Genomic DNA, 13,155 nt, shown 5'->3' with positions numbered 1-13,155 from the left:
CCTTACAGTAAATACATACCATAATCCATGCCGTCTCTTAGCAACATCCTTCTGTTCTGAAATTATTATTATTATTTTTAAATCATGTGGATCGGTTTCTAACCAAGAGAGGGTAAAATACAGTGAGATATCAGACCTTCATAGAAGCCGTCATCATCCATGGTGCCGTACACGTAGAGGTACTTCCCTGCCACCAGGGGGAGCTCTGCCTCAGGATGCTCATTGGGCCCATTACAGGGGTTATAACTAGGGGAAATAAAGAGCAGAGGGCAATAGAGTCAAACTGATGAACTCACTGTGTTGCTCCTCTGAACCCAACACAAGTGGAAATATCTCAGGCGAATTATCTCAAGCTAGATGATGAATTCAGGTTCAAATCCAAGCACAGTCTTAATTTTTGCCACAAACCCTGCAGTACCTTTATGTGACTCTGTGAAAGGGGAATTACTGAAAGCTGCATTAAAAAACTAAAGCAAAATATAACATTTTCCAACATACTAAAAGAGAGAAGCAGTGTGGGTGGACAGCACTGGGTTTCATTCATGTATTTGCCTTTGTTCTGGGGGATTCCAACTTGTTCTTCTGACAGTTCATTTTCTTTGGTGAGAGCAGAGCACGGCATCATTATTAAGAGGTGTGTTCAAACCTCAGTGGGACACACTGTTGAAATGGGCTGTGCAGGGATGCATTTTTATATGACACTGTAGTGTAAGGCATCTCAAAGCAGCTCCCTCCTCTCACCTGTACCGGGCGACGCACAGACGGACCTTGCCTGTGAACCTCTTCTTGGTCCTAGTCGTTGAGCTTAGTTCTTTGTCCATCTGGTGAGAGAGCAAACCTTGAGAGATGTAACAGCCAAATATAATAAGATTTCTTTTCTCACTTATCATATTATTTTCTTAGTACGACCCTAGGTTTTCCTTATGCAATTTAAATACATGTTATGCTCTCTATTGTGGAAATCAGTGAGACTGATTTGGCCTTTCATGATCGCTGAGACTATAATCTTCTCCTTTAAACACTGTGTAAACCTGCCAGTCCTCCCAGCAGAGGAGAGTAAAAGTCAACAGATCGGCCATTTCACACCCCATCCTCTCTGCCTCACTGTTTCCTCAGTCCTGCCTCTCGACCGAAGCGGGACTTCAGCTTACACTTTCATAACAGGAAGCAATTTTGCAAACATGTAATAGATGCTGTAATTCTGTAACATTCGTGTAATACATTCTTTACCATCTTCAGAGGGGTCGTTTGAAAGAGCAAGCAAACTATTTAGGTCCATCCTCATTAGGCCCATTCAAGCAGGGCCATCCACACACTCTCCTATTTCAAGAACAGCATATTTCATGTCAGAGGCTTAACATGGAATGACACTGAATGAGTGGTTAGTTTGAGTTCGAATGAGCGGAGGGAGGGTCATGCAGATGGACGCTGTTAGTAGGGGACGTAGTAGGGCCCACCTCGGTGAGGAGGGCCCGTTGGGAGCTCTCAGCTTGGCTGCTGCTGCGGGTGAGGAATGTTGGCTTTACAGACAGGAGCTCCGGCTTGTCCCCACTGATCTGGAGCGGTCGGATGAACTCAGAGATCACAGATCTGCTCAGCGGACTCTCATTGCCTGGGGGCAAAACAAAGGAACAGCTCCGATCTGACACATGACCGCGCCTACTAAAGTCATACTTCTATCTGTGAGTAGTAATAGTAATGTCCAAAATGGAGTGCTATATATCACTATTAGTTCTCCTTTTCATCATGTGATGGTAATTTGTCATCATCACCATTCATCATCCATACTTCATTTGATAAGATACATGAAATACATGATACCGTATAACATTACAAGAAACCACAGGATTACAACCCATTAACAATTAGAGAAATAAGAATCATAATTGCATTAGTGTTCTAAAAAACATGGTCTAAAATACAGATCCTTATGTAATCAGGAGAGTCAGATCCCAGGCACCGGCCCAACGTAAAGGTCAGTATTATTGGCATGTATTTACTTATTTAAGTTAACAAGGAGTTAACTTAAATAATGTTAACAACATTTGCCAAGCTGTGGTAAAGGCTATGTCACACAGTATCACGATGGATTATTTCATGACTTGCTCGATGTTTATCCATGTACGTCACAAGCGTTGCCTTCCAGATCTCCAATTTCAGTAGCAGCTGCACGTTTCTCTTTCCATCTTCATATTACTGGGTTGTTTATTTCAAATGTACTCTGGAGTTGTTTTGCTCTACTCCTCCCACTGTCTGATTCGACTGTTCAAACCTCTCACATACAGCTCACAGATAACTGAAATAACGGTTATATTGTCGTCTATGGGCTGTGGTCTATGACGTACAGTACACAGGCAAGCTGAAACAACGTTCTTCTGGGATTCCTCTAACCTTTCACTGTGGGGGCAGCCAGCCCGTTGAGGAGCTGGGAGAGGGATTTGTTGGGAGATCCGGGGGTTTCACCCGCTGTTAAGGGATCGGTGCCACTGCCAAGGATATCAAACTTTCCAGTCTGTAGCCGGAACTTCTCCAGCTCTTTGGACAGGAGGTTGAACTGCTCACTCTGTGTCCGACATTTCTCCTCCAGCTCTCGGACTTTTGCCTGGCGACAGAGAGCGAGTTAGAGAGAAAGATAGAGGGAGAAAGAGGGAGAGAGAGACAAAAGAGAAAGTAACAGAAGGAAAGAAAGAAAGTGAGAGAAGGAGAAGAATCGATATACTTGTCTAAATACACACACACACACACACACACACACACACACACACACACACACACACACACACACACAACATGAGGTAGGATGAGATATTGGACTTTAAAAACGTGGGTTTCATTCCTTACAGAGAAAAGGGAGTTGACGTCTTAAAGTTCCTACCAGGCAAAATACAGGTCAGTCATAAACACCTAAACTAGTGACAGTAAGCAGATCACATGCAGGACTACAGTTAATGCACATTATTCTATAGAGCAGCCTCTTGCTAAGAGGAAGTATGCATACCAAAAACTGCACTGTGTTCAAAGCGCGGGGAATGCTCCTCAACTTCATTGAACAGAGATAGTAAAATAAAGGCAAGAGTCATCATGAGTTACGAAGCTGACAAAAGAGGGGCAAGAGCAATTCAAAACATCATAGAACCATGCAGTCAAATCCTTGGCTGTCTACAGTGAAATACTGTCTGTAACCACACACCGGCCCATTGATAGGAGACCACAGTGCAGTGGGAGCATGGGCAGGCCTAGCAGAAACCCCAGATGTGCCCAGCTCATGATCTTCTCTTGGGCAGGGGTAAGTGTTGAGTGTTAACCATCAAATGTCGACGGACAACCCCTTATCACATAAACCCAAATCAGCCCCTTCATCAGACCACCCTGAGAGTGTTGCTAAAGTTACCATGTCATTTCCTGCATGCACTCCCCAAAGCAAAGTGATGCCTAATGCACAATGTCTGTGGCGTTTTGTTCAGCTCTGACTTTCATACGAACAAGTTATTGTTTGCCAGCGCGTGAACATGCTATTAGAGGAGTGACCTTTGCAATCGCTGCATATGATTCAATGGGTTTGTGCATTAGCACAGAGGGTGGTTAGCCTATCACCATCTCAAAGCCCTCCCCTGGGTGGGTATGACCAGTACTGTAGCAGCCTAGTGAAACACACTGCATGCAACGCCAACCAGAATGAATTCGTCAGAGCAGGATGATAGGATCAAATGGGTCTTTCCCTCTTTACGTCTGGAAGTCTGCTTATTTTTTGTCAAATCAGAATGTTAGAACGTCCTCATAATATACATGGTTTCCATTATGCCAGCATCTAAGCAGAATCCCCTCAGACATTAGAATGAAGCCATAACTAAAGTTAGGGATGATAAGAGCCTCTCCTGCGTCCCAGTCAGACCTTCTGTCCTGCTCTGTCCTGTGACAACCCATATCCCCAGTGTCTGTCCGGTAAGCAGTGCGGGCTACGAGCCAAGTGGAGTGTGGATGCTTGCACATGCTTTGATGTCAAGCTGAATGGAGGTGGCGAGTATGAGTCATCACTGTATGGAAAGGACAGCCTTGCCTTTGAAAAGCAAACATTCAAGAACTGGAAAAAAAATTCTGTCTGCACTGATACAACAACATTGCAGCTAGCTACAACAGAAAGACCTCATCAATGAATAAACGACTGGCCATTGTTTCACGTCCAGTATATGACATTGTTCAGCTCTTGAATCTTCACGTTTTAAAATGAGAATAAATCTAAAGCAAATATCTCCCATCAAAATCAGCATGACCTCTTGAGGGACTGCCACCTTGGTTTGACTAATGCATAAAATATCACAAGCAATTTACTCCCAAATCATTACCACTTTCAATTCTGAACTGTCATTCCATGAACATTTACTTCCAGAGAGCCAAAGAAAAGGGGGGATATACCCCTGATTAGTGTACAGGCAGAGATTAAAATACCAAGTAAATAAAAACTATTCTGAAATACCTGCATGCTGTCCAAGTGGTTCTGTATATGCATAAAACACACACCAATAAAACAGTGAAAAGAAATTAGGCACAATTCCACATGAACACTCACACACACCTTGAAATCAAAACAGAAGATTTTCAGTAGCACTCATGCAAAATCATTTATTGTTAACAATAAACCACACATATCAAATAATACAATGATCAATAGCGATATACAGCATGTGGATATACTGTTTGAATATGCTGCAAATACATTTACAAAACACAATAGCTAATTTGTCATATCAAAAGCACTGTTATGTTCTTATTTTGCACTTGCTAGTTACATGGGTATACGTTATAGACTTCAAATCATCACAATAAAGTTATCACGTGAAAATGGGCAAAAATCTGTTACTCCATCTGGCCCTTAGTCTTCATGCATGCCACATTCACAACCTTCAACAGAGTGCACATGGTCTCACACACTGAGCTAGTAGAGTTGAGAGGAGTAGAAAATGTCAGACACACACACACACACACACGACAACACGGCCAGTCACCCCCCAGTGCCCTGACACTCACCTCTAACAGATGAACGGCACCCTCATGCTCCTTCTTAGCCTCAACCTGAGCCTGTAAAACATAACATGGGGAGGCTGTGTTCCATTCAGCACACACACAACAAATGACCTCTACAACCGGGACTTGGCTGGACAGCACTGAAAAACACTCAAGTTGGAAGACACTGTTTGAGCTGTTACAAAGGCCATTTATGACAACAATGGTGTATAAACATTCAAACAATTATAACAAACTATTCATCATGTATCTTCAATATACATCTGTAGTGCTCTCCTGAAACTCGACTGCAGGGCTATTCTAAATTATTCATCTTTGTGTGATATAAACCCATTGTACTGTACAATACAACATAAAATAATGCATGCTAGTTTACTTAATGTGACTGGGAACATCTGTTGAGAAACTAACGTTCCACATGAATAGGAGAACATCTGCACACTTTACAATTTCACGAATCCACTTCGCAGGCAATTCACTGTATAGCGAACGCAGAAAGTAGCCAGGGTCTATAGAAAGAGAACGCTGTAATGAGCTCATTTTGCTCCTTGGGAGAGAACGCGAGAGAGAGCGTGAGAGAGAGCAAGAGAGAGAGCAAGAGAGAGAGCGCGAGAGAGAGCATGAGAGAGAGCAAGAGAGAGAGCAAGAGAGAGAGCAAGAGAGAGAGCAAGAGAGAGAGCATGAGAGAGCAAGAGAGAGAGCAAGAGAGAGAGCAAGAGAGAGAGCGTGAGAGAGCGTGAGAGAGCGTGACAGAGAGCGCGACAGAGAGCGCGAGACAGAGCGCGAGAGAGAGCAAGAGAGAGCAAGAGAGAGAGCAAGAGAGAGAGCAAGAGAGAGAGCGTGAGAGAGAGCGTGAGAGAGAGCGTGAGAGAGAGCGTGAGAGAGCGAGAGAGAGCGTAAGAGAGAGCAAGAGAGCGTGAAAGAGAGCAAGAGAGAGAGCAAGACAGAGAGCAAGAGAGAGAGCAAGAGAGAGAGCAAGAGAGAGAGCGTGAGAGCGTGAGAGAGAGCAAGAGAGAGAGCAAGAGAGAGAGCAAGAGAGAGAGCATGAGAGAGTGCAAGAGAGATAGCAAGAGAGAGAGCAAGAGAGCGAGAGAGCATGAGAGAGCGTGAGAGAGAGCAAGAGAGAGAGAGCGTGAGAGAGAGCAAGAGAGAGAGCAAGAGAGAGAGCAAGCGAGAGAGCAAGAGAGAGAGCGTGAGAGAAAGCGTGAGAGAGAGAGCGCGAGAGAGAGCTAGACAGAGCGCGAGAGAGCAAGAGGGCGAGAGAGAGCGTGAGAGAGAGCAAGAGAGCGTGAGAGAGAGCAAGAGAGAGAGCAAGAGAGCGAGAGAGCATGAGAGAGCGTGAGAGAGAGCAAGAGAGAGAGCGTGAGAGAGAGCGTGAGAGAGAGCATGAAAGAGAGCGTGAGAGAGAGCGTGAGAGAGAGCGCGAGAGAGAGCGCGAGAGAGAGCGAGAGAGACTGCGAGAGAGAGCGCGAGAGAGAGCGCGAGAGAGAGTGTGAGAGAGAGAGCAAGAGAGCGTAAGAGAGAGCATGAGAGAGAGCAAGAGAGAGAGCGTGAGAGAGAGCGTGAGAGAGAGCGTGAGAGAGAGCAAGAGAGAGAGCAAGAGAGAGAGCAAGAGAGAGAGCGTGAGAGAGAGCGAGAGAGAGAGCTAGAGAGAGCGCGAGAGAAAGCAAGAGAGAGCAAGAGAGCGTGAGAGAGAGCGTGAGAGAGAGCGTGAGAGAGCGTGAGAGAGAGCGCAAGAGAGCGTGAGAGAGAGCGTGAGAGAGAGCAAGAGAGAGAGCAAGAGAGCGAGAGAGCATGAGAGAGCGTGAGAGAGAGCAAGAGAGAGAGCGTGAGAGAGCGTGAGAGAGCGAGAGAGAGCGTGAGAGAGAGCGTGAGAGAGAGCGTGAGAGAGAGCGTGAGAGAGAGAGCTTGAGAGAGAGCAAGAGAGCGAGAGAGAGAGCGTGAGAGAGAGCGAGAGAGAGCGTGAGAGAGAGCGAACGGCGCTGATGATTCCAGATGAGGTGTTTATGTGACACTTCCTATCACGTTCACACTCTCATGTAATCGCTGCGCTTGCTTGACGTCAGCTCCTCTGCTCAGAGGAGGCAGGCAAAACATCAAATCATCTGGGCCAGCCTTTTAGCAAGCCACCAAAAAACGTCAAGTCTGATCTAAGTTTTCACTGTGCTAATCTGCTCCCCATAGCAGAGTAAGAGCCTGTTACTGAGTTACTTGGTTCCAGGACTATCTTGCCATTGCCTGGGGGGCTGACAGACCGGCAGACAGACATCTGAAGGAGGGGATTTAAGAGGATACTCTGTAACTGTAGTAGTGCTCAACACAAAGCTCTTTGACCTCTGACCCAGCACTGGGCTAACAAGATGGGTCACCCCCTCCCTATGCAGCTAGCAATGGCATGGTGACCTGGTGTGCCTTACCTTCTGCAGAAGGTCAATTTCCTGCTGCTTTGCATTGAGTACAGCCAAGGCTTGCTCATGCTCCAACTCTAGCTGCTGCCTCCGCTCTGCAGCCTCGCGCATATGCTGTCCGAGGAGGGCGTGGGGAGGGGGGGGGGGGCATAGAGAGGGCTGCTGTTAGTAGAACTAAAAACCCATGACATCAGGATTACATGCCACAAGTCTCCGGTCCTCTGTCCTCAACAAGCTCCTGGCTCAAACTTTACAAATAATGAGCTTGTTGACATTTTACTGGACCTCAAGTCTTACACACTTCAGGCAGATGTTAGCCTGTCAAAACACCAATGTGACCAATGTCAATAACAAATGTCAATTTACAGTTTGTATCAAATGATCTAAATCAGAGAGATCAAGTTAAGGTGTTACCTCCCAAATCCTGGATATTAACTTCCAAATCCATACTAGAATGTACAGAATGTTGGAACAGAGTTTAAGGACGAGAACTGGAGAAGCTTTGCTGTGCATGATCAACCAATCATCAATCAACCATTTTCAGTTTGCTGTCCCCTTTGGGTAACACAATACCTGAGTTTGAAGTCTCATTACAGAAGAGCTGTCCTCATCAATGTTGTGTTCGCATGATCAATACATGGTTTTTAGTTACATGAAAAGGGTTAGCAAACTCCAAGGCATGCTCACTTGTCCGTGGTCGTCCATAACAACTAAAGAAGCCAAACAAAACCAAGGCTTAATGTAAGGCCTTCCTTATGTCAAAGTGCCATCCAATCATCTTATTGCTTTCATTTAAATGTAAAGAATCAGAGTTCCAGAGTTGTTAGAGGGGAGAAAGCAAAGGACATTTTCATGCCGTCCGACATACATCTGGGTCATTCCACCAATTCGGTGCCTTTTGAGATGTGTAAATAAAAGTTTGACTTCACTTAATTTTAACATTCTGTCACAAAGGGTACATGTTTAACTTAATAAAAACATGTTCTCATCTAAAGAGGTTCAATTGAAAATAATAAAATACTTAGTACCTATTAAATGCCAAATAAAGCATCAGGGTGGGTAACATGGGTAACAGTGTTGATGTGTTATTCTAGCCTGTCTATCTATGGGTAACAGGGTTGATGTGTTATTCTAGCCTGTCTATCTATGGGTAACAGTGTTGATGTGTTATTCTAGCCTGTCTATCTATGGGTAACAGGGTTGACGTGTTATTCTAGCCTGTCTATCTATGGGTAACAGTGTTGATGTGTTATTCTAGCCTGTCTATCTATGGGTAACAGTGTTGATGTGTTATTCTAGCCTGTCTATCTATGGGTAACAGGGTTGACGTGTTATTCTAGCCTGTCTATCTATGGGTAACAGTGTTGATGTGTTATTCTAGCCTGTCTATCTATGGGTAACAGTGTTGATGTGTTATTCTAGCCTGTCTATCTATGGGTAACAGGGTTGACGTGTTATTCTAGCCTGTCTATCTATGGGTAACAGGGTTGACATGTTATTCTAGCCTGTCTATCTATGGGTAACAGTGTTGATGTGTTATTCTAGCCTGTCTATCTATGGGTAACAGGGTTGATGTGTTATTCTAGCCTGTCTATCTATGGGTAACAGGGTTGATGTGTTATTCTAGCCTGTCTATCTATGGGTAACAGGGTTGATGTGTTATTCTAGCCTGTCTATCTATGGGTAACAGGGTTGATGTGTTATTCTAGCCTGTCTATCTATGGGTAACAGGGTTGATGTGTTATTCTAGCCTATCTATCTATGGGTAACAGGGTTGATGTGTTATTCTAGCCTGTCTATCTATGGGTAACAGGGTTGATGTGTTATTCTAGCCTGTCTATCTATGGGTAACAGGGTTGACGTGTTATTCTAGCCTGTCTATCTATGGGTAACAGGGTTGATGTGTTATTCTAGCCTCTCTATCTATGGGTAACAGTGTTGATGTGTTATTCTAGCCTATCTATCTATGGGTAACAGGGTTGATGTGTTATTCTAGCCTGTCTATCTATGGGTAACAGGGTTGACGTGTTATTCTAGCCTGTCTATCTATGGGTAACAGTGTTGACGTGTTATTCTAGCCTGTCTATCTATGGGTAACAGGGTTGACGTGTTATTCTAGCCTGTCTATCTATGGGTAACAGGGTTGACGTGTTATTCTAGCCTGTCTATGTATGGGTAACAGTGTTGACGTGTTATTCTAGCCTGTCTATCTATGGGTAACAGGGTTGACGTGTTATTCTAGCCTGTCTATCTATGGGTAACAGGGTTGACGTGTTATTCTAGCCTGTCTATCTATGGGTAACAGTGTTGATGTGTTATTCTAGCCTGTCTATCTATGGGTAACAGGGTTGACGTGTTATTCTAGCCTGTCTATCTATGGGTAACAGGGTTGACGTGTTATTCTAGCCTGTCTATCTATGGGTAACAGTGTTGATGTGTTATTCTAGCCTGTCTATCTATGGGTAACAGTGTTGATGTGTTATTCTAGCCTGTCTATCTATGGGTAACAGTGTTGATGTGTTATTCTAGCCTGTCTATCTATGGGTAACAGGGTTGACGTGTTATTCTAGCCTGTCTATCTATGGGTAACAGTGTTGATGTGTTATTCTAGCCTGTCTATCTATGGGTAACAGGGTTGACGTGTTATTCTAGCCTGTCTATCTATAGGTAACAGTGTTGATGTGTTATTCTAGCCTGTCTATCTATGGGTAACAGGGTTGACGTGTTATGCTAGCCTGTCTATGTATGGGTAACAGGGTTGACGTGTTATTCTAGCCTGTCTATCTATGGGTAACAGGGTTGATGTGTTATTCTAGCCTGTCTATCTATGGGTAACAGGGTTGACGTGTTATTCTAGCCTGTCTATCTATAGGTAACAGGGTTGATGTGTTATTCTAGCCTCTCTATCTATGGGTAACAGGGTTGACGTGTTATGCTAGCCTGTCTATCTATGGGTAACAGTGTTGATGTGTTATTCTAGCCTGTCTATCTATGGGTAACAGGGTTGACGTGTTATGCTAGCCTGTCTATGTATGGGTAACAGTGTTGATGTGTTATTCTAGCCTGTCTATCTATGGGTAACAGGGTTGATGTGTTATTCTAGCCTGTCTATCTATGGGTAACAGTGTTGACGTGTTATTCTAGCCTGTCTATCTTTGGGTAACAGGGTTGACGTGTTATGCTAGCCTGTCTATCTATGGGTAACAGGGTTGACGTGTTATGCTAGCCTGTCTATCTATGGGTAACAGGGTTGATGTGTTATTCTAGCCTGTCTATCTATGGGTAACAGGGTTGACGTGTTATGCTAGCCTGTCTACGTATGGGTAACAGTGTTGATGTGTTATTCTAGCCTGTCTATCTATGGGTAACAGGGTTGATGTGTTATTCTAGCCTGTCTATCTATGGGTAACAGGGTTGACGTGTTATTCTAGCCTATCTATCTATGGGTAACAGGGTTGACGTGTTATTCTAGCCTGTCTATCTATGGGTAACAGGGTTGACGTGTTATTCTAGCCTGTCTATCTATAGGTAACAGGGTTGATGTGTTATTCTAGCCTCTCTATCTATGGGTAACAGGGTTGACGTGTTATGCTAGCCTGTCTATCTATGGGTAACAGGGTTGATGTGTTATTCTAGCCTGTCTATCTATGGGTAACAGGGTTGACGTGTTATTCTAGCCTGTCTATCTATGGGTAACAGGGTTGACGTGTTATTCTAGCCTGTCTATCTATGGGTAACAGGGTTGACGTGTTATTCTAGCCTGTCTATCTATAGGTAACAGGGTTGATGTGTTATTCTAGCCTCTCTATCTATGGGTAACAGGGTTGACGTGTTATGCTAGCCTGTCTATCTATGGGTAACAGGGTTGATGTGTTATTCTAGCCTGTCTATCTATGGGTAACAGGGTTGACGTGTTATTCTAGCCTGTCTATCTATGGGTAACAGGGTTGACGTGTTATTCTAGCCTGTCTATCTATGGGTAACAGGGTTGACGTGTTATTCTAGCCTGTCTATCTATGGGTAACAGGGTTGACGTGTTATTCTAGCCTGTCTATCTATAGGTAACAGGGTTGATGTGTTATTCTAGCCTCTCTATCTATGGGTAACAGGGTTGACGTGTTATGCTAGCCTGTCTATCTATGGGTACCAGGGTTGATGTGTTATTCTAGCCTGTCTATCTATGGGTAACAGGGTTGACGTGTTATTCTAGCCTGTCTATCTATGGGTAACAGTGTTGACGTGTTATTCTAGCCTGTCTATCTATAGGTAACAGGGTTGATGTGTTATTCTAGCCTCTCTATCTATGGGTAACAGGGTTGACGTGTTATGCTAGCCTGTCTATCTATGGGTAACAGTGTTGATGTGTTATTCTAGCCTGTCTATCTATAGGTAACAGGGTTGACGTGTTATTCTAGCCTGTCTATCTATAGGTAACAGGGTTGATGTGTTATTCTAGCCTGTCTATCTATGGGTAACAGGGTTGACGTGTTATGCTAGCCTGTCTATGTATGGGTAACAGGGTTGATGTGTTATTCTAGCCTGTCTATCTATGGGTAACAGGGTTGACGTGTTATGCTAGCCTGTCTATCTATGGGTAACAGGGTTGACGTGTTATGCTAGCCTGTCTATCTATGGGTAACAGGGTTGATGTGTTATTCTAGCCTGTCTATCTAACATCTGCTTTATTAAATTCTCCATGTGGTCTATATTAAAGGGCACTTCACTTATGTTAACAGGCTTTTAAAATTCAATATCGCTGCACAATTTCTACTTAAAATATCAAAGGGATGCAAAAGGCACTTATTTCGTGGAACAACCCATCTATCCCCTAGTTTACTTTCATTTCATTGTCATCATGAACAGTGATCTCTACCCCAGCTCTCTAACCCCCCTGGTCCCACATACCCACTGAACCAATAGACTCGCCTCATGCACATCCACATTCCACAGTGCGCTGGACTGGTCCTAGCCAGGTGCCCATTCGTGTCATAGTAAAGCAGCCCAGATAAATAAGGAGAGCTAGCATGGCTACTGCGGTAGAGAAAAGCATTCAAAATGGGGCTACAGTGGGCTGCTCCCCATACAGATGGGCATAGCAGTGATACCTGATCAATCTAGCAGGGGAGAGAGGGGATGGAAGAGATGGAGAGAGGGGATGGAGGGGAAGAAGAGAGGGGATGGAGGGGAGGAAGAGAGGGGATGGAGGGGAGGAAGAGAGGGGATGGAGGGGAGAAGAGAGGGGATGGAGGGGAGGAAGAGAGGGGATGGAGGGGAGGAAGAGAGGGGATGGAGGGGATGGAGGGGAGGAAGAGAGGGGATGGAGGGGAGGGAGAGAGGGGATGGAGGGGAGGGAGAGAGGGGATGGAGGGGAGGAAGAGAGGGGATGGAGGGGAGGGAGAGAGGGGATGGAGGGGAGGGAGAGAGGGGATGGAGGGGAGGAAGAGAGGGGATGGAGGGGAGGGAGAGAGGGGATGGAGGGGAGGGAGAGAGGGGATGGAAGGGGTGGGGCCAGGGTAAGAGAGGGGAGGACCGACTGCTCCAAGCTTCCTAGTCTTTCACAGCTTCTGGTTAAGCTTCCTCCCACATCGGCACTGGAAGGCAACAGACAGGTCAGGGATATTAGAGAGACAGAGAAAGGAGAGGAAGGTAGAGAGGTGATGGGGGTGAAAGGGTAGAGGCTGGCAGAGAATCAGGCTCTGTAAATGAACCTGAGCTTGGGCTCGGC

At 45.0% G+C, this 13,155-nt stretch overlaps 1 protein-coding gene across 7 annotated transcripts in view; it reads right to left on the bottom strand.

Moving 5' to 3' along the window:
- Window positions 1-13,155, bottom strand: part of LOC110535061 (RIMS-binding protein 2) — a 117,326-nt gene that overhangs the window by 27,586 nt on the left and 76,585 nt on the right. For all 7 annotated transcript variants that reach the window (XM_036935785.1, XM_036935780.1, XM_036935781.1 and 4 more), the window contains 7 exons: window positions 7,440-7,544; window positions 5,026-5,076; window positions 4,475-4,495; window positions 2,392-2,602; window positions 1,458-1,612; window positions 742-821; window positions 137-246 (listed from right to left, as the gene is read on the bottom strand). In XM_036935785.1, the coding sequence (XP_036791680.1) occupies window positions 137-246; window positions 742-821; window positions 1,458-1,612; window positions 2,392-2,602; window positions 4,475-4,495; window positions 5,026-5,076; window positions 7,440-7,541 (730 nt within the window). In that variant the 5' untranslated portion in view covers window positions 7,542-7,544. The remainder of the gene's footprint in view (window positions 1-136; window positions 247-741; window positions 822-1,457; window positions 1,613-2,391; window positions 2,603-4,474; window positions 4,496-5,025; window positions 5,077-7,439; window positions 7,545-13,155) is intronic.

The sequence above is a fragment of the Oncorhynchus mykiss genome, chromosome 11, assembly GCF_013265735.2.
Source record: "Oncorhynchus mykiss isolate Arlee chromosome 11, USDA_OmykA_1.1, whole genome shotgun sequence".
Taxonomy (NCBI): Eukaryota; Metazoa; Chordata; class Actinopteri; order Salmoniformes; family Salmonidae; genus Oncorhynchus; species Oncorhynchus mykiss.
The sequence above is the reverse complement of the archived record's forward strand: the minus strand, read 5'-3'. Positions and strand labels throughout refer to the sequence as shown.